This window comes from Hirsutella rhossiliensis (assembly GCF_020360975.1).
Source record: "Hirsutella rhossiliensis strain HR02 chromosome Unknown scaffold00005, whole genome shotgun sequence".
NCBI classification, from domain to species: domain Eukaryota; kingdom Fungi; phylum Ascomycota; class Sordariomycetes; order Hypocreales; family Ophiocordycipitaceae; genus Hirsutella; species Hirsutella rhossiliensis.
Genome location: NW_025408671.1, coordinates 3,133,406 through 3,153,255, shown reverse-complemented (window position 1 = coordinate 3,153,255; position 19,850 = coordinate 3,133,406). Strand labels below are relative to the sequence as shown.

At 60.5% G+C, this 19,850-nt stretch overlaps 4 protein-coding genes across 4 annotated transcripts; 1 reads left to right on the top strand and 3 right to left on the bottom strand.

Annotated features, from left to right (window-relative positions):
* Positions 1–132: 132 nt before the first annotated feature.
* HRG_05677 (mutS family protein) lies at positions 133–3,158 on the bottom strand (the record flags this gene model as incomplete). The annotated part of the gene is made up of 3 exons (XM_044864148.1): positions 133–2,387; positions 2,457–2,685; positions 2,742–3,158. 3 exons carry the CDS (start codon positions 3,156–3,158, stop codon positions 133–135), a joined length of 2,901 nt encoding a protein of 966 aa, XP_044720680.1.
* Positions 3,159–6,500: 3,342 nt separating this feature from the next.
* HRG_05676 (alpha mannosidase middle domain-containing protein) lies at positions 6,501–9,849 on the top strand (the record flags this gene model as incomplete). Its single annotated transcript, XM_044864147.1, has 3 exons — positions 6,501–6,646; positions 6,705–8,445; positions 8,500–9,849. The coding sequence occupies 3 exons, from the start codon at positions 6,501–6,503 to the stop codon at positions 9,847–9,849; spliced, it is 3,237 nt and encodes a 1,078-aa protein (XP_044720679.1).
* A 467-nt stretch (positions 9,850–10,316) lies between these two features.
* HRG_05675 (kinase) lies at positions 10,317–11,661 on the bottom strand (the record flags this gene model as incomplete). The annotated part of the gene is made up of 2 exons (XM_044864146.1): positions 10,317–11,474; positions 11,542–11,661. The coding sequence occupies 2 exons, from the start codon at positions 11,659–11,661 to the stop codon at positions 10,317–10,319; spliced, it is 1,278 nt and encodes a 425-aa protein (XP_044720678.1).
* Positions 11,662–13,438: 1,777 nt separating this feature from the next.
* HRG_05674 (PHD-zinc-finger like domain-containing protein) lies at positions 13,439–18,831 on the bottom strand (the record flags this gene model as incomplete). The annotated part of the gene is made up of 8 exons (XM_044864145.1): positions 13,439–13,486; positions 13,557–13,776; positions 13,840–14,737; positions 14,798–15,197; positions 15,266–17,144; positions 17,300–17,783; positions 18,054–18,675; positions 18,817–18,831. The coding sequence occupies 8 exons, from the start codon at positions 18,829–18,831 to the stop codon at positions 13,439–13,441; spliced, it is 4,566 nt and encodes a 1,521-aa protein (XP_044720677.1).
* Between the last annotated feature and the right edge of the window lie 1,019 nt (positions 18,832–19,850).

Genomic DNA, 19,850 nt, shown 5'->3' with positions numbered 1-19,850 from the left:
ACGAATCCCCTTCTCCCATCTGCTTCTTGAAACAGCTGTCAAGGGTATCATGGCTAACATACAAGAAACCAACAGCCGCATATGTAACGCCAATTCCTGATTCTCTGGGACCCAAAACGGCGGCCCTAGCTTCTAGTCTACGGCGTTCTTCGTGCCGCACAAGTCGCCCTCGTCGCTTTGGGCCAGAACCCGATGCGCGACGTCAATGGCACGCTCAGGCAGGCCGGCCAGCCTTGCGACCTTGAGCGCGTGACTGTGGCGGTTGACGCCCTTCCGTAGCTTGTGCACGTAGACAAACCCCCCCTTGCCATCCTCCTCGACGTCGGTACAGTACGTCTGCACGGCTCCACCATTCGGTCCGCAGAGCCCCTCCTTCGTGGCGAGGTCCACGACGCCGTGAAAGTGCGTCGCGAACAGTGTCCGGCACTGGTTGACCGTCACGAGATGGTGAAGACAGGCATACGACACGGCCGTGCCGTCCTCGGGCGTGGTGCCCCGTCCAATTTCGTCCATGATGACAAAGGACCGCGGCGTGGCCTGCTTGAGGATCTGCGCCGTCTCTAGCATCTCCACCATGAACGTGCTTTGGTCGCGGTACAGGTTGTCGGCCGAGCCCACGCGGCTGAAAATGGCGTCGACGATGCCCAGCTCGGCGTACGAAGCCGGCACGTAGCACCCGATCTGGGCGAGGATGGTGATGAGGGCGTTTTGGCGGAGAAAGGTGCTCTTGCCCGCCATGTTGGGTCCGGTGATGAGCCATAGGAAGCCGCCCGAAGGGGCCCCGACGACGCAGTCGTTGCGCACAAAGGTCCGCCCCTGCTCGAGCAAGCCGCCCTCGACCGTCGGATGCCGCCCGCCGATGATGGTGTGGCCGGCCGAGCTGTTGAGGCGCGGGCGCACCAGGCCGCGCTCGTTGGCGAGCTTGGCAAAGGACGTGGCAATGTCGAGCTCGTCGAGCACGGCGGCGTTGCGGCGCAGCTTGACCAGATTGCGCACCACGCGCTCGCGCAGGGCCTGGAACACGCGCTGCTCCTCGCGCCGGATCTGGAGGCGCGCCTGGTCGAGGCGCTGGCCGAGAGCGGTCCACTCGGGGAGGTGGAAGGAGCGCGTCGATCGGCTGTAGGAGAGCGCCTTGATCTCGGCGAGGTTCTGCGTGTCCTTGCCCTTGATGTGGGCAATGTGGCCCAGGCCGTGGTTCCATCTGAGGGTGAGACTCGAGGCACCAAGACGCTGCCGCAGATTCTCGCCGAGCTGAACCTTCTCCTCCAAAAGGCAGTCGAGCTCAGCATGGAGCCTTTTGAGAACGGCACTGGCGGTCGGCTTCATAATCCAGGCCTCGTTGTCCTCTCCGTAGTGCTCCCTGATGGACGACGGGCGCTTCTTCCTCCCCTTGGGCAGCACAGACGCGTCCTCTCGGGTCCCTTCTGAGGCGACGATTTCCTCTGCTAGGGCCATCATCTGGCTCGCCTCAGACTCCTCTGCCTCGTGCTGATGAACAATGCTCTCCTCATCAATGGCGTTCTTGATACGGCGCGCAAGCTTGAGAGGCTGCTCGAGGTCGAAGCGAGAAATGAGAGAGTTCAGACAGTCTACTTCTGACGCTTGACTGGTCGGGACTGCCGTCTGCATGAGGAGGACGACAATGTCTTGGGTAGCAAGGATGGTGTTGGCCAGGGCCAGCAAGTCGTCTGCGTCACCCCGACCCAGGGCAAACTTTTGGACCAGACGCTGCGAGTCGTGGCTCCGGCGAAGGAGCAGGATGATGGAGTCTCGGAGGTCGTCGGCGGCGATGAACCGGGCGACGAGGTCCTGGCGCCCGTTGATAACGTCAAGAGATGTCGAGGGTGCGCTGAGCCACTCGCCGAGAAGCCGGGCGCCGCTCTTAGTCGCCGTGCGCCGAATGGCGTGGAGCAGACTGCCGCGGAAGAAGCCGTCTCGGATGGTTTGCCGTATCTCAAGTGCGCGCATGCTGTTCTTGTCAATGTTCATAATCTGCATGTTCTCATGCCGCAGCGGAGGCTGGAGTTTCATCGACAGGCCCCGCAAACGATCCTTGACGTAATTGAGCACCAGGCCGCCGGCTAGGACCTCTTGATCGGTAAAGCTCTCTCGCGTGCTCTCGGGCACCTCTGCCTCGAGCAGGGCTGTCCACTCGCCGATGTCGGCAAGGCCGCCCTGGGGCGAGTAAGTGACGAGGTGCCGGTCATCAGCCAAGATGGAGAAGATGTCGTGGTCCTTTTGCCCCTGAAAATCTTGGTCGAGGACGACCTCGCTAGGGGCTATCCGGGACAGGACAGATGGCAGGGAAGCCAGATCAGCGGCCTGGGTGAAGAAGTGGCCCGTGGACAGGTCAAGCCAAGCGAGACCCAGAGGCAGCGAGGTGACGGCTGGCGAGGCGGGAATTCCGCTGACGCGGACGGCTTGGCCTGGCTCGGGCGCAGGTGTGTCTTGTGCGCAGACATGAATGGCCAGGACATAGTTGTTGGCGTAGGGATCCATGAAGTTTTCGTCGATGAGGGTGCCGGGGGTGATGATGCGAGCCACTCTGCGGTCATGCATCAAGCCCCCCGACTTGACCTTGTCGGCTGCGTTGTTGGGGAACTCGTCGGCGATGGCGACGTAGCGGTTCAGATCCTGGACCAGGATCTTGAGGAAGCGGTCCAGCTGGAAGAAGGGGAAGCCGGCCTAGGGCGGAAGCGTGTGAGCCGCCTCACTTGAAAGGGAGATGAAGATGTACCTACCATGGGAACGGGGCCGGCATTCGTCTTCTTGGTAGCCAGCTTAAGGTTGAGCAGGGGCGCGTACTCTTCGGCATGCTCAAAGTAGAGCTCGTAGAAGCTGCCGACGCGGGTGAGCAAGACGCAATTGTCAAACTCGCGCATGTTGCGCCGTGCCTGAAGCACAACGGTCGGGTATGCCGGCGCATCCTGCTGCTCGTCCTCTGCGGGCGTCGCCGTCTGCTCGGCGCGAAGGGGCCCTTGAGGCAGATCCGACAGCTTGACAGTGGTTGTCGTCTTTTTGGCCCTGGTTTGCGGCAGCTTGGGCGGCGTCCTTGAAGAGATTCGAGGACGCGGTGGGGCGCCAGAGGTTAGCAAACGGCTGCTGCCGCGGGGATTGAGAAGGCGGCACAATCCATGAAGACGACGTGGCCGCAACATTCGGTGGACGCTGATGAGGGTTGGTTGAAGAGTTCGGGGAGAGCTGCTTGTAGACGGAGGCGCTAAAGTAGTAGTAGTAGTAGTAGTATTGATTACCGTCTGGGACATCCCTATAAGGGCAAAAGACGTGCTAGGCTAGAGAAGACTAGATACATAGAATATCCCGAGTACCTGGACTAAGGACCGTGTGTAGCACCTAACCACTCCATCTAGCAATTCTGAGGCTCTGAGGCCGGTCGGAAATTGGGGCCCTTCCCCGTCAGCGGGTTCCAGGCACGGCAGTGAAGCCGTAATAGTAGTCAGTCTTTGGCCGAGGCCGGGTGACTGAGAAAGCCCACGAAGTCATGGGCCGGCCGCAAGCCCCCTCGAGGAGGGCCTACAGGGCAGAAAGAAAAGAAAGAAAAGGGAGCAGAGAGTGTAGCAATGTTAGTCGGGGTTCGCCCCGATGGCGATTGTCTTCTCCGCAGGAGCGTTCGATCCGGGCCACTTCGTGGTCATGACAGTCGGCGAAGTCCCCGTGCCTACTCCTCGTAGCAAGCAGGTGGTGGAGGTGTTGTCGATTGGTGTGCAGCTCCGGGGCACCGGGTGAGGCCTTGAGCTCTAGGCTCTTGTAGCTCCTCGGGGCCCCCGCGGCCCACCAGTCCAGAGGAAGTCGTGGCCGCTGGGCGGCAGCAGGGCCGCAAGGCAGCAAAGGTCGGGGCCGCGAGACGGCAGAAGGAGTCAGGGCCGCAAGGCGGCAGAAGGCGAGGCCAGCCGGTAAAGGCGGCAGAGGGTGCGAGGCAGCGCGAGGCGTGCCAGGAAGGGCGAGAAGAAGTCGGGCCGCGAGGCGGCAGAAAAGGTCGGGGCCGCGAGGCGGCAGAAGTCGAGGCCAGCCAGCAAAGGCGGCAGAAGAGGCGATGCCGCAAGGCGGCAGAAGGCGAGGCAGCGCAAGGCATGCTGTTATTTGAGACCAGCTTCCCAAGAGGAGACGAACTCTCCAAAGTCTGCCTTTTGGTGCTTGCTAGAGCCCCGTTAGGGCTAGAGAGGCAGAAGCATGGTCGGGTGACCTGAAAATAATTATCCACTAACAGGCTGCTAACAGCCCGCAGAAGAGAAGAATTTTTACAGGGGAGAGTGCGGAGGCGCTAAAGACACCGGGCCGAGACTCTATTATAGCGGGCCGTTGACCACGTTCCAGGAGAGGTAGCAGTGCGGGCGCGCCTATTTATGGCGCTCCAGGGCCGTGGACAGGGGACCACAGGGCACCCGACAGTGAGGCGCCTCCAGGGTCCGGGCGGCTCGACGAGCCCGGAGCGCCCAAAGCCCCACGGCTTCGCTTAACTCAACAGAGGAGAGGCCTTTGTGCGGGCGGCAAGCAAAGAAATGGCCTGCACCCATCGGATTGCCCTTGGGCCAAGGCATCATGACTGGCGAGTGGAATTAGCAACCGAGCCAGATCTGAGACGCTGGCACAAAGAAACTGAACCGGATCCAAATTGTTTTGGAGAAGGAAGAGCCGTTTGAGAGACAAAGGATCCATGGACATGTTGCCGAGAAATCATGATATTGAGGGCATCGCACTGCACTCCGAGGAACCTCGACGGCCATGAGCAAGTCTCCGAGAACTGGATGCTGCTGACTTTGGTCTTTCTTTGTATTCGGAGCTGAGGAGGGATATTTTTACATCACCGTTCTTGCATGCACTTGAAGATTGTGCGTGTAAAGCAAGAAGCGTCGATGAATTGACAAGAGAGCGTCTGCGGCAACATCGGAGGGAGCCTTCATAGCAAGCGGTATTCTGTGATGATGGACAGTGCCGCCTGCGCAGGACATTTCAAAGAGGACGGGATGGACTGAAGGGGCCAAGAGATCTAGACTCTTTCATATGGCAGGTGACGAGCCTTGAACCCGTCCAGAGTTGCAATCGTCTCGAGCCAATGGCCAGCCGTTGGCTCAAGGGCGATGCGGCCGTGGCCGGAGAGTCACGCAGAGGGATCACGACACGATATGCCGTCCGCGTTTGCGTCGTATTTGCGTCGTATTCGCGTCGTATTTGCTCATGCACCGGACCTGCTGCTGCCTGCACGTGGCTTGCCGGTCGAAATAAAGTTGTGACAGCCAAGCCGGCTTGCATGCTGCTGCTATCGTCAAGGTCAGTCTGGAGGATGCGCCGAAGGGGGCGAATGGAGGAAGGATGTAACCCAGCTGCACTTGCTCCCAGGAGTCCCAGGGCCCAAGCTCCTTCCTCCTTTCGCGGCGTCACGGGGGGTTCCTGCTCCAAAGCACCTACCTTGACCACCGCCCATCTTGTCTCGACACTGCCTCCTAGAGGTATTCACCATCGTCATCTTCTTCGTTATTATTTTTTGCCATCCTCAGCTCGACCTCTTGGCTCACCCGGCTGCTCCGCGGACTTGTAAGTTACGCTGTGCACCCACAAGCCCATTCGGGTATCGCGCCGTCCCGCCTCGGCAGACGGGAACGCCCCCCATTGAGCCTGTCCATCTCGGCATCTGCGCCGCTTTGCTGCTCCGAGCTAACATGCATGGATAGGCAGCCCTCCTAATAAAGTGCCGAGCACTAATACCTCCGTACCTACGAACGGGTGCCCAAGCCGAGAGCCTCTCCCAGTCGCCGCTCCAGGCCGTCCAGCACACCATCCTATAATAGGCCCTTACATAGATACACGTTCAACCACCGAGCTTCCATTCTCAGTCGCCAAGATGAGGTGCGTAACGTGCATGACCTTCAAGGAACCGTCCGACGAGCCCCCCGTACGACAGCCACGATGCAGCCAAGGACGAGGGTGTGTGTGTCTTTGCCTCCCCCGCACACAGACCGGTAGGCAAGCCGATCTCCATCGACTGAGTCTCCCGCTGCCCTCCGCCCAGCTACCGACCTGGGCCTAGTTGCCCGCTAAAGAGAGCTTGGGAGCTTCCACCTTTCACCTCCAGTCCCTCGTCCCCACGCCCTCCCTTGACCTCGTCCACACAACCGCCTCCCTGGGGCGGCCACAAGCTACACATTCTATACACAAATTGCATTTTTACGCAGTGCATACCGCCTCTTGAGCAGACACATCTCCAACCAGCACCCGCTGCAACGGTGTCACTTGCACACCACCTTCCCTTCGCTGACACCCTCCCCGCCCCCGCCCGCCTCCCGTCACTCGGCCTTGTCAGCTGCTGATCCGCTTTCCGCAGCTGGCACAACAGCTCCGACCATCATATCTTCTCCCCTCCCGCCGCCCATCACCAAGCTTCCTCCTCGGCCCATCGACTGTCCCCGCTGCCGGGCAAGCTACGTCGTCTGTCCAACCGATCAGCACCTCCAGCTCCCGGGCACTCCCCTGAACCTCGCATCATGGGTGGTGGCGGCGATGTCAAGAGCAAGAGCTCTTATCCCCTCTTCGCCCACAAGCCCGTCGGCGTCTCCAAGACGAGCATCCTCAAGGGCCGCATCGAGCCCTTTTACAAGTCGGGCCAGTATGACAAGGTTAACTTGCTAGCGTGAGTGGTGCAACCCGTCCAAACTTCTCGTACATGCGTGCTGACTCCCGACATGCAGGAACCTTTACAACGCCAGGGTCTCGGGAAAACCACACGTCAAGCTCTATGTCTGGAGCGCCCCTGGCCAAGAACGTCCGACGTTCAAAGAGGCAGTCTCCCACGACTTCAGCGAGACTAGCACCGGCGCCTCGTTCGGGCCCGCATGGACGACCCACTGGTTCAGAGTCCATCTGACGGTCCCTGAGGACATCCAGGACGAGGAGCTCGTCATATTCGAGTGGGACGCCGGAAACGAGGGCCTAGTCTGGACTGACGATGGTGTGCCTTTGCAAGGTTTGACCGGCGGAGACGAGCGTATTGAATGGATTATCCCCAAGTCCTTCCGCAACGCCAAGGAGCACATTATCTACATTGAAATGGCCTGCAACGGTATGTTTGGGAATGCGCCCAGCGGCAAGACCGGCATCGCGCCACCCGACCCCGATAAGTACTATACGCTTAGCAAGGCCAGCATCGCCGCCGTCAACGTTCCCGCCCGCATGCTTCTATTCGACATGTGGGAGCTCGGTGACGCCGCGCGCGAGCTGCCCGAGGACTCGGCCGAACAGAACCAGGCTCTTGTCGTTGCCATGAAGATCATCGACACTTTCCAAGTCGACAACCAGGAGTCCATCCTCAAGTGCCGCAAGCTGGCTCAGGAGATAATCGGGCCCGATGTCGATTCGCATCGAGTGTACCAAGTTGGCAAAGACCCGGTTGTGTTCGGCATAGGTCACTGTCACATCGACACCTGCTGGCTCTGGCCGTGGGCGGAGACAAAACGCAAGGTCTGTCGCTCCTGGTCCAGCCAGTGTGACCTGATGGACCGCTACCCCGAGGCACACTTCGCTTGCTCTCAAGCGCAGCAGTTCAAGTGGTTGAAGCAGTACTATCCTAGCGCCTTTGAGCGTGTCAAGAAGAAGGTGGAGGAGGGCCAGTTTCATCCCATCGGCGGCAGCTGGGTCGAGCACGACACCAACATGCCGAGTGGTGAGTCGCTTGTGCGCCAGTTCTTCTATGGACAGAGGTTCTTTGAGGCTGAGTTCGGCTCTCGCTGCCGCACTTTCTGGCTACCCGACACCTTTGGTTACTCGAGCCAGCTTCCGCAGCTCTGTCGCTTGGCCGGCATGGACCGCTTCATGACCCAGAAACTGAGCTGGAACAACATCAACACCTTCCCGCACACGACGTTCATGTGGGTCAGCCCCGACGGCAGCCAGGTGATCTGCCACATGCCGCCCTCGGAGACGTACACTTCGGACGCCAACTTTGGCGACCTGAGGCGAAGTATCACTCAGCACAAGACGATGCGCGTTGACGAGTCGTCTCTTCTGGTTTTCGGCAAGGGCGATGGTGGCGGTGGCCCTACCTGGCAGCACTTCGAGAAGCTCCGCCGATGCGCCGGCATCAGCAACACCGTCGGAGCAATCCCAAAGCTGAAGCTGGGTCTCACCGTTGATGATTTCTTTGACCGCCTGGCGCCCAAGGCCGACGACTTTCCGACGTGGTACGGAGAGCTGTACTTTGAGCTCCACCGAGGCACTTACACCACCCAAGCCAACAACAAGTACTTCAACCGTCAGGCTGAGGTCATGCTTCGCGACATTGAGCAGCTGGCTACATTTGCGTCGATCAATGACAAGTCGTACAGGTATCCCTCTGAGGAAATCGACGACATGTGGGAGGCGGTCCTGCTTTGCCAGTTCCATGATTGCCTTCCTGGAAGCTCCATTGAGATGTGCTACGACGATTCGGACAAGGTGGGCGGCTTCTTCTCCGGTGACTCTGTATGCGCCAATGCTAATGAGCGACAGCTTTACGGAGAGGTCTTCAAAACGGGGCAGAAGCTCCTCCAAGACCTGTACCGCTCCTTGGACGTCTCCAACGAGCACCCCGCCGACCTGCATGAGTCCGTTGTCGTCAATACTCTGCCTTGGCATCGTAAGGAGATTGTCGAGGTCTCGGACGCTGAGGTCGGCATTGCCTGTGGAGACGGCCAACTGCTACCGCTGCGTGCTTTCAAGTCTCAGGACGAAATGCCAGCTGTATCGGTGACCGAGAACGGGGACGCATTTGTCCTGCAGAATGATGACCTCCGAGTTGTTGTCGAAGACGGCTGCATCACCTCCCTTTACGACCGCACCAATGAGCGGGAAATCATTGAAAGGGGTGGAAAGGCCAACAAGTTCGTCATTTTTGACGATATCCCGCTGTACTGGGAGGCTTGGGATGTCGAGGTCTACCACCTCGAAACGCAGAGAGACCTGCAGTATGGGAAGACCAAGGTCCACGAGAGCAAACCGCACAAGGTCACGCTGGTTACCGATATCAAAATCAGCGGCAAGAGTGCCTTGAAGTCTTACATCAGCCTCTCGGCAGCGATCAAGGGTCAGCCCTCCCAGGTCAACTGCTCCGCCGAGGTTGACTGGCATGAGGACTCCAAGTTCCTAAAGGTCGAGTTCCCAGTCAATATCGTTAACAACGAAGCATCGTACGAGACTGCGTACAGCATCACCAAGAGACCCACGCATTACAACACGAGCTGGGACATGGCCAAGTTCGAGGTCTGCTGCCACAGGTTCGCCGACTTCTCCGAGCACAACTATGGCGTCTCCATTCTCAACGACAGCAAGTACGGATTTGCAACCGCAGGCAAAGTGATGCGTCTGTCGCTGCTGCGCGCGCCCAAGGCGCCCGACGCTCACGCCGACATGGGCAATCACTCGATCCGCTGGGCCATATTCCCCCACAAGGGGTCCTTGTCCTCGGCCACGGTCAAGGCTGCCTATGCTTTCAACAACCCGCTGAAGCTGCTGTCGGCTCCGAAGGCTACGGTGGAGAGGCTTTCTGGTGCTCCGATGAAACTGATCAACCTCGACGAGTCCGCGTCGCTGATGCTAGATGCGGTCAAGCGTGGCCACGACGATGAAGACGTAAGTCGGCGCGAAGGGCTCCGCACCAATAAGGGCCAGAGCATCGTGCTGCGCGTGTACGAGTCCTTGGGCGGCCGTAGCAAGGGTGCAATTCGGACACAGCTCGATGTGAAACGGGTGACCAAGACAAACGTTCTCGAGGACGAACTGGAGGAGATCAAGTTTGCCAACGGCGAATTTGCTCTGGAGTTGCGACCCTTTGAGGTGGCTACATACAAGCTTCAGCTTTAGGATCTTGGTGACGCCGTCTGTAGTTGTCGGGCAGCGTGCTGATGCGCGGGGTGCGTAGAAAGAAGCGCATGGCGGACTGGCTAGGGAAGCGGCGGTCCAACAGCAGAAGTATGGGGCCACGAGACCGCCGGGGGATTCGAGACAAAGCAGGGGACCGCGAGTGGTCTGAATTTTGTCTAGTGGAGCATGCAGGCCGAGAGTTCTTTGCCCTGGCTTCCGGCAAATCGCAAAAGTGGTGCTATTCCCGACAGCTCTCCGCCCCGCCCATCTTCTCTCGAAGCCGTGCCTCGATGAGATAGTCCGTCCGTGAACGCCAATGCAGATAGATGACATGATGACTCCCGTACAGTGACAGAACGAACAGTACATCCCAGAAAGAAGGAGACAATTGAACAGAAAAATGGCGGTTAGGCGTGACATGAAGTGAGATGATGTGAGAATGAGGAAGTAAGAGGGTGCACGCTTCGTCACGGGGACCCTGGGCCGTCTTGGTCGGGCAGCCGCTCAATGGCCTGCTCCACCATAGCAATGAGCTCGCCAATGTCGGGCCGCTCGGCGGGCTCGACCTTGAGGCAGCGGCGGACAATCTCGCGGATGGGCTCGCTGATGGAGACGGCGCCGGGGCCGGCATCGTGGGCCGAGGACGGGTCGGCGGCGGTGGCGGCGGCGCGGGCCTTTGCCTGGCCGATGCTGTTGATGCGCTTGGCGCCGCCGGGGGACTCGTCGGGGAACCGCCAGTCGCCGCCGAGGACGCAGAGGCTGAGGGTGCCGCCCGTCTCGTCGGAGCGCATCTCAAAGGGCGACTTGCCGACGAGGCAGGCGTACAGGGTGCAGCCGAGGGACCAAATGTCCGACTTTGTGTCGATGACGGTGCCGGTGCGGACGTCGAAGAGCTCGGGGGCGCGGTAGGGCATGGTGGAGTGCTCGGCAGCCGTGTCCTGGATCTGCAGGGCGAGGGACTGCGAGGTGACGGGGACGGGCGAGGGGGCGACGGAGCCGAGGTCCATGAGGATCGGGGTGGAGCCCGCGTCGTCGATCATGATGTTGCCGGGCTTGATGTCGCGGTGGGCGTACGACTGCACCTTGGCCCCGCCCCGGCCGACGCGGCTCTCCGACTCCATCAGGGGCCGCTCTTGCTCGGGCTCCTCGTCCTCTTCCGTGCGGCGACTCGACGAGGCGCCGGCCCGGTTGCCGCCGCGGCCGTCGTCGTCGTCGTCGAGGTCAGCCTCGTTGCCCATGTCCATGCGCTCGGCGGGGCCGGGCCTGTACTCGTGCATGGCGCGGAGGGCCTTGCAGACGCCGAGGAAGAGCATCATGAGGTGCCTCTCGGGAAAGGCGGCGCGGTTGACGAGGTTCGCGTTGATCATGTCCTGGAGGTTGCCGCGGCGGTAGTATGGCAGCAGGACGTAGACGGTCTTTGTGGCCTCGTCGGCGCCGCGCTCGGTGGCGACGGCGTGGTCGACGGCGGGGATGATGGTGGGCACGTGGGCGAAGAGGCGGTAGGCGTCGACCTCGCGCATGGCCTGCTGGACCGACTCGGCGCCAAAGGGGCAGCGGATCTTCTTGAGGGCGAAGAGCTGGTGGCTCGACGTGTCCTCGACGAGGTAGACGTAGGAGAAGCCGCCCTGGACAACGACAAAAGGCCTCGTCAGCGAGGACGTCTCGTCGCAGAATGCATGGACGGGAGCTTACCTCGCCGAGGAGGCGCAGGATCTTGAAGCTCCGGTTGTTGACCTTGAGCGTGGGGGAGCCGGGGAAGCAATTCAGGCAGTTCCCGAGGGAGTAGAAGAGGTCCAAGAAGAATTGAGCCATGGTGGTGGTGGTGATGGTGGTGGTGCAGCGAGAGAGAGAGAGAGAGAGAGAGAGAGAGGGTCGTGACCCCGAGTAGCCGCCCGCAGTGCCTCCCCTCGTGTTCCGGCCGCAGCGGCTGCTTTATCAAAGCCGCGTATATAGCCAACGACGGATGTTGCTGCTGGTGCTGGCGACGTTCGGTCGTGATGGCTTGACCCCCGAGGTTCGAAGCTCGCGTCACGTGCTGATAGGCTGACGAAGCTCCGCGCTGCGCCGCTGCATGGATGGAGCGAGCTATGTGATGTAGGTGCTCGTCGGCCTGTGCTCGCCGGTCCCGTCGTAGAGCGTGCGTGTGCGTCAGGGGGGGGGCCGGAGCGAAAAGGAGTTTTCTTGCCAAGGACGCAGGACAAGCAGCGCAGCAATGGGCGCGACAAGACCCAAGCTGTTTGCGACAGGTGGTGGAAGTTGTCCGTCCGGATACGTTGCGCCGACCGGTACTCGGGTACTCCGCCCCATGTCGCAGGGGGCAGAGGTACTTCGTACTACGTATTACTGCAAGGCGCACGCTCTGCTCGCTGACTACGGGGTAAGGAAGGCGTGGCTGCACCGCCTCAAAACAGCCCGCGCTGTCAGCCACACTGCGCATCACCGCCGTCCGTACCGGTACCTTGCCAGGACCTGCACCGGTACCCTTGGCATGGCACGTCTGACAGCCACCTTTGTCTCGCAAGGTCAGTCAATCTGCATGCGCACCACAAGCTTGGCGACCCCTCCTTTTCCTTTCTTTTTACTTCTATTCCTTTTTCGTTTTTTCGTTCTTCTTTTTTCGCTCTCTTCTTCCCGTTCCCGTCCCCCCTCAAAACCACCCTTGGCCCGTAAAAACGGGGCCGCCAACCGCGTGGCTTCCCCGCAACTACGCACGCACCCGCCACGACAGCACGTCATCCAATACAGTCCCAAGTCCGTATTCACAGTGTGAGTACAGACTGTGTAGACACCCATCTCGTTGTGTCTTAGGCTATTAAACGGACAAAAAACCTACCGGCTTCTTATTTGCTTTGACGGAGAGAGCAGGCATAGCTGGGAAATGGACGGTACAGTAACGAATGTATCATCACGACCAGTCACGCCGCCGGCACAGCTGTATTTAATTGTCATCTGTTATCTTGACTGGTAGGTACTCTGCCTGTCCTACTTCAACACTCCCCAAGGGGTTTGCTACCCCAATCCATAATCAAGTGTACGGACACTGAGTACTTGTACCGTCCTGCGCCTGTATGCCTCTCTAACAAGGGGACCCTTCTATCTGTCCCCTGCTGATCTAGTTCTACATGAGCTTGCTGAATCCAAGCCGCCTGTCCTGCTCGAGCGCCAAAACAGGTAGAGCAGCCTTCTCCGGACCGATGAAGCATGCCGCCATCGATTCTTCCCAGGCAAACTGCTTTACCTGTCGATACAGTCAAAAAAGGGACTTGTCGCTGTTAGGGGGTGCAAGAGGAATCTCTTGCAAAGTTTGTATTGCGAGCCCAGTCGACCTGCCCAGGCGTTGCGTGCAGGAAGGGTCTTCGCTGCCTGCAATATCAAGACAGCAGGTTACGCAGTGACGGGCTTGCACTTGCGCCGCTGGCAGGTCTGCTCTCGGGTGCTCGCGGCCCCATCGGCCCCGCTGGCTCGTGTGGCGGCAACTGCCCGTTTCTCGACACGGGGGGGCTTCCATGAGGGCCTGCGAACGGCGATCTTTGCGGATGCAAGCCATGCGAGAATGCATCGGGCCTTGGCGGAGGGGGCGCTCCGTTGCTCAAGCCGGGCGACGCGTTGTGCGGTGCTGGCGTTCCATGAACCGGACCTCCATGGTATGAGGGTACATACGGTGCAGGCGGAGGCGGCCCACTCTGTCGTCGAGGAGACAGAGGCACGCCGTTCCCATACAAGGGAGAGCCGTGCGGATGGTGATGGCCCCCTGAAAGGGGCGCGACAGGAGGAGGCCCTGATATTGCCGGAGGTCGAAGCGATGAGAGATTCGCCATGGGCGGCGGAGGCCCGTTGAGTAGCGAAGGAGGGCCTCCGTTGAGATGCCGAGGGGGCGATGCGTGCCTCAGTCCCGGCTGATGGCTCCAGTCGTTGTACGGTGCCGGTCTGGGCGGCGGAGCCGCCGCATATGGATGCGACACGGGTGTTGGGCGTGGTCCCATGACATGCGCTGCGGTGTGCGGCGGCGCTGCGGTCGACGACGCGGCGGGAGAGAGGGCAGGAGGAAGAGGTGGCGGTGGCGGCTGCGCCGGCGCCGGCGTAGGCGGTGGGTGGGAGGCCGGGTGATGCAGGAGGGCGTGGATCTCAGGACGAATGGGCCGAAAGTCGGATGGGGCTGGCGGCGGGCTTCGCAACGGCGACACTCCGACCGCCTGCCCGTTTGCCTGTGCGTGGACGCGGGGAGGCTCGCTAGCCGGTGGTGAAGGCCCCGGCACATACGGTTTCGGAGTGCGAGCAGCCTTACGGCACTTGTGGCACTGGAATTTCCTCTGTTCCACAAACTTCTGTGCCTCGGATCCAATGACGCCATGATGGCCGTTGGTGAGCCTACGCTCCAGCGAGTCATCGATGGGCCACCACTTGGGCGTCACGTCGATGCCGCAGGTGATGCAGACCTTGTCTCCGGGCTGCTGCGCGTTCGATGCCGCCTCGGTCATCTCGCAGCGCGCGTGTGGTCCCGAGCCGTTCACAGCAGCAGCGGTCGTCATCGTCGTCGTCGTCGTCGAAGTCCGCCGAGAGCCCCCGGGTTGTGCAGGAGCCCCCGACGTCTTGGCAGCATTCATCATCAGGTTTGCCTTGCGAACCGTGCCTGTCAGGGTCCGGTCGGCTTGCTTGTAGTTTTGCACGTAAAGCTGCAGCGCATTCAGCCCCGCCTCGCTGACCACATCGTGCATCCGATGTGCCACTGTCTTTGTCGGCACGTGGTCCTTGCACCAGACCACGGCAGACATGGTTCCGCTCTCTCCACCGACCGTCACAATGTTGAACTGGTCGCGCCGAGAACTCTTCACCGGGGTGACATCGAAGCCGAGTAGGTGGCCATGCTGTCGCGCACATTCCACATGGTCTGCAGTCTTCCGTTAGCATCGACGACTCCACCTCAAGTTCAAGGCGCTGGTCGGCATACATGGTGTGCGGCATTGGTGGCAAAAGACGCATGCGCCGCCCTTTTGGTTGCAGGCCTGGCAAGTCTCGTCATACCTCGACCGCGGTATCGAGGGGACCCCTTCCGAAGGCTCGAGGGCTTTACCGTTTCCGAACTTGACCTCTGGCGTCCAGACTGCGCAGGTGACGTGGACCCAATTGTTGTCGGCCGTGCGCTTCAGGGGCTCTCTCGGATTCACCGGCCGATTCATCTCTTCCTGCTTCTTGCGGTAGTACTCGGCTGCCTTACGTGCCTGCTGCACTTCCATCTTTTCGCGTTCGCGGTCCTTTTCTGACATCTTCTTCTTATGGTGGGTGAGCTTGGGCTGTTCGACAAAGTCTTTCTCCGTGTGCTCCACAGGACACAAGACGCATTTGTATTGCTAAAAGTCGTTGTGAGCGATGGTTTAGAAAGAGGGGATTTGGGAGCATCGTCACGCCGAAGACTCACGATTGAAACCTGCGGGCTCTTGTCATTGGAGCACATATCGCAGGTCCATTGGCCTTGGATGCGGTTGTCCACGATGCCGTAACAGTTCCGGTGGACAGTCAGGCGACACTCCCTACATGACACATGCTGATCTCCGAGGGGCTCCATCTGGTCGCAAATGGCACACGGCAGCGTGCGCGGCTTGGGCATCTCCGGGATGGGCGTGGTATCGGCGGGCTTGTCCTTCTTCTTGGACAGGCCGGAGACGGAGCCACCTCCATCTGAGCAGGCAGTTTCGGGGTCCTTGTTGTTGTCCTTGGTCTCTTTCTCTTTTTCTCTCTCCTTTTCCCTGGACTCCTTGTCTTTGTCCTTGCAGTTGTCTGAGGGAGCATTTTTGAGCTTCTTTCGAGGTGGCTCCTGGCTGGCGGCAGGGATGGTACCGCTCAATGGGGTCATGTCTCGATCCGGGGTCATCAGTCCCATTTCCTGGGCAGCTTGCAGCTCCTTCAGGAGCTCCTCGTCTTGCTTGCGCTTCCATGCTCGCCCGCCAGACTGGGCAACTTTCTTGGCGACCTCCTCCATTTCCTCGAAACGTATTCCATACCGCCGCCACAGCTCGGCACACCTCCGGCACAGCGCAACCACAAATTGACTGCCCTTGTCCTTGGCGGCAGCCTTGGCGCCGTGGTCGCCAGCGACGCCCGGAGGGGCGGTGGGTGCCCTTCGCCACTGGCGAGAGCTGGTTGTCGAGCAAAACTGGCAAACGAAGCAGCGCTTCTTCTCTGTCGCCTTGGCGCTGTCAAAGGCGGAATCGTCGTCGTTGTCTGCCACGTCATCGGCGAACTTTGATGCGGCCGCCTCGGCGCGCTTGGCCTGCTTCTTGCCCTTTCGCCCAGTGAAGCTGCCCCATATCTGCTGACCGCGTTCCGTCTTCTTCCAGGTGTAGTAGAAACGAACTACCTGTGCCGGGGTCATGGTTTTGACGTGCTTCATGACCAGATGCAGCTCAGACCCATACTTGGAAACCCCTTCCTCGAACTTCTTCACTTCTGCCGCAGTCAGGTTCGGCTCCTTGAACGCTTCTCGCTCGATGTTCGGGAGAGCCTTAAGGGCCCCTGGGACGTCGTATTCGTGGCGGAAAAGGGTCTCGAGTGCTGCGTCACGGAGATTGGTGGAGCGTTCGGGCAAGCTGAGCTTCTTGGCCATGCTCTGCACCTTCTTCACATAGTCCTCCACGCTGTTGCTGCGGATGTCGTTGTCGGAAGACGGGGGCCTCCACAAGAGTGTAGACGTCGCCTTTGGGTCGTCTTCATCGTGATCCTCGCCGCGCGCCACGTATCCGGGAGGTTGATCCTGGACCCATTTCGGCCGCTTGCCACGGAGGGCCTTTTCGGCATCTTGCGCCTCTTTGGACATCTTGGGACCTTTGGCGCCCTTCTTGACCTCGACGGGCTTGACGTATTGCACGGGGCGGCCCGGCCAGGGGGCGACGTTGGCTTGGTGGCGAGGCCCGATGCGGGTGCTGGCACGCGGGTAAATGCGGTCGTCGTAGTCGAGCGCGTCCTCTGGTTTGCAGTGCATGCCGAGGTAGCGCCAGGGCCACATGCTGGCCTGCCAGATTTGCTGGGCGGTGGCCTGGGGGTTGGAGTCATCGTCGGCGGGAGTGGTGCGGTCGGTGCTGATACCGTGTGCCTCGTCGTCGTCGTCGTCGACAAACTCGTCGTCGTCGACATCGCCGGCGCCGTTGGGCGTGTTGCGGGCCTCGAGCTTGCGCTCCTGGGCTCTGCTGCATGCGGCGCAGGACCAGGCAAAGCCACGCGAGGGCTTCTTGAGCAAGGGTGGTCTGACGCAGTTCATGTGGTAGGTATTGTGACAGACGGCACAGTCGACTGAGTCATTGCTGTGGTGGGATCCATGTCAGCATGTGAAGAAGAGTGTATCCCATCCTCGTCGTCGCACGCCATCTCGACTGACGTTGTGACGGGGGCCGAGGTACCTGGCCGAGGTACCTCTGACGAGTGTGTCATGTCGGCAGGTGGAGGGACGGGTACGTACCTTGCACAATACCCGCTGCATCTCTTGCAGAGCTTGACGGCGCTAGTGAGCTCCTTGCCACGCCCCTGCTCCACCAGGACGTACTTCCAGCGGTCGTCGAGCACCTTCTTGACCTTGTCGGGGACGTTGACGATGCTCGACGTCGGAATCAGATCGTATTGTTTCTGGATGTAGCGGTCGTAGAGCTTTTCGAACCAGAAACTGTCGGGCGTCTTGCGGAACTGGTCCATGTTGTCGACTTGGCCGCGGTGCATGATGCGGCACTTGCCGCGCAGCGCCGTCAGCGGGCTAACGTCGGAATGCATTGTCGCGAAGAGCTGCCGCGTGTCGCTGGCCTTGCGGCCAATGTCCTTTGGCCGGTAGAACCAGTTGACGCGCACCGAGTCCACCGGCGTCGAGCCGTCATTCTGCGCGGGCAGAAACTCCATGATGCGGCCCAGGTAGTATGGCTCGCCCGGCGGCTCGCACACCAAGTACACGTGATCTGCATCGCGCTGCTTGTCAGCCCCGACCTGCTAAAAAGGCACTCCAACAACCCGCGGCGGCTGGGGGCTTGAATTTTTTGGGTTCTTGTTGGTGCCCGGCGCTGGCTGCCCTGATCTGTGCTGAGTCGTGCTGCAACAAACTTTGAAATTTGGCGGCACGACATGGCTAGGCAGCCCCGAGGACACACGCAGCTCCTAAATTGCCCTCCGAGTGGGTGGACCCTCGCCGTGCCGCTGGTACCGGGGGGAATGGGGGTTCGACGACTTACCATTCAACTCCAGCACCGTCCCATCGTCGGCTATCAACCGCTCTTGGTCCAGACACGAGTTGCACCTTTCAAAAGTCATCATGTTGGTCTCGCGCAGCGGCGGTCCCGTGCTTTGCACCGCGTTGCTGGCCCGCCTTGTCGCCCCGGCTGGAGCGGCCTTGCGCTTGCGCGATGACTGCGATGCACCAGAAGGGGGCGCGGCTTGCGATGCACCGGTGGCACCACCGCCGCCACCACCATTCCCACTGTTGGCGGTGGAATTCTGGTCCTTGAAGCCATTCTGCGACGGTCCAGCCGCTCGGCCGTCGTCTACGCCCGACTTGCGCGACCCGCCGCCATTGCGTGGAGGGGCATCGGCATGCGTGGCCGCCGCGAGGGCGTGCCGTGCCGATTTCTTGGAGCCTTCGTGGCCATCCTTGCCGCGATAAAAGTCGTAATTGTCCATGTCAATATCCTTGTCCTCTGCGTAATTGGGGCGGGCGTTGCTGGTTCTGTTGCGGGAGCGCGTGCCGTAGGGTGCAGCCATTTCAGCACCCGGGTCCTTGGCCGCGGTATCTGAGCCAGACGAGGCCCTCGCTGACTCGGACGCTGGCAGGGCGTCGGCGCCTGTGGCCTTAGAGTCCTGCTCGACGTGTCAGCCGTGCCGACGACTTGGGGAAAATGCGTGCGAGCACAGGGTCCCGGGAACGGGGCCTGACAGCGCGGGAAAAAAAGGGCTTCGAGGGCGAATTGAAAACATTAGCACCGAGGAGAGGAAACAAACATTCTGCTGTGCCATGGCGCCGACTGATCACTCTCGTGGCCGTGGGGTGCAGCGGGCGACGTGAGAAGGCATGCCCGGGGCTCGTGTGAGTGAGTGAGAAGAGGGTGAGGGAAAGTGTGTGTGAGCGCGGACTGAAGCCAATGGTCTGAAATGGTCCAGAGGGATGCTTTGACGAGATGGGGGCTCGAGGGAGAGGCGACCGAGAGAAGCGTCAGTCGCCGGGCAACGAGAGACGGCCGGTCTCGCGAGAGACGACGTGGAGACGGGGGCAGTTTGGAGGAGAAGAGAAGAGAAGAGGCCAAGGTGAGGTGAGGTAGGTAGAGAAAGGCAAGGCATGGTTCCCAGACGCCGGGAGAAGAAGAAACGTCCTGGCGCCCCCCGAGACGACGGCCCTGGCCTGGCTCGATACGTCCACTCTGGTGCAGGCGCATGGGTTGGACGGCACTAGAGGTCCAGGTACTCGCAAGGTCTCTACTAGCGCCGAAGCGCCCGCAGCCTCGACGGCTGGCGGGGTGCGGCTCCTCGTGGACGATGGGCGGTACTTTATATATACATGCCACCACCCCCGGGCCAATTCTGTGCGACCTCGAGTCCCACGCAAGGCCGCTGGTCACACACCATTCAATAAGTGGACGGATCTCAACCCAAGTTTTTGAGGCGTTCATCAGCGTCCGCCGCAGGCAGACTGGCTCGCACATTGTTTTTTGCGCCGCCCCGTACGGCTCACGAGTTGGGTACATACAGCATGGGCTGTACAGTACCTGCCTACCTACCTAGGTACCTTACCTGCCTACCTACTTACCTTGAGTAGAGGCAATTTGCTCTCGCACAATACTACATGTTGTACTCTACGTTGCGGCTACCTCAGGCAGGTACCTCTAGCGTGACGTGCTGGCCGACCAGGCTTGCGCTCCTTGCATCCCATCTCTCTCTCTCTTCTCTCTCTTGGTGCTCCTCGTCGCCATGTACGAATACCCACGCATGTACGACTCGGCGGGTTTCAGGGCAGGCAGGCAAGGCGAGGGGCAAGGCAT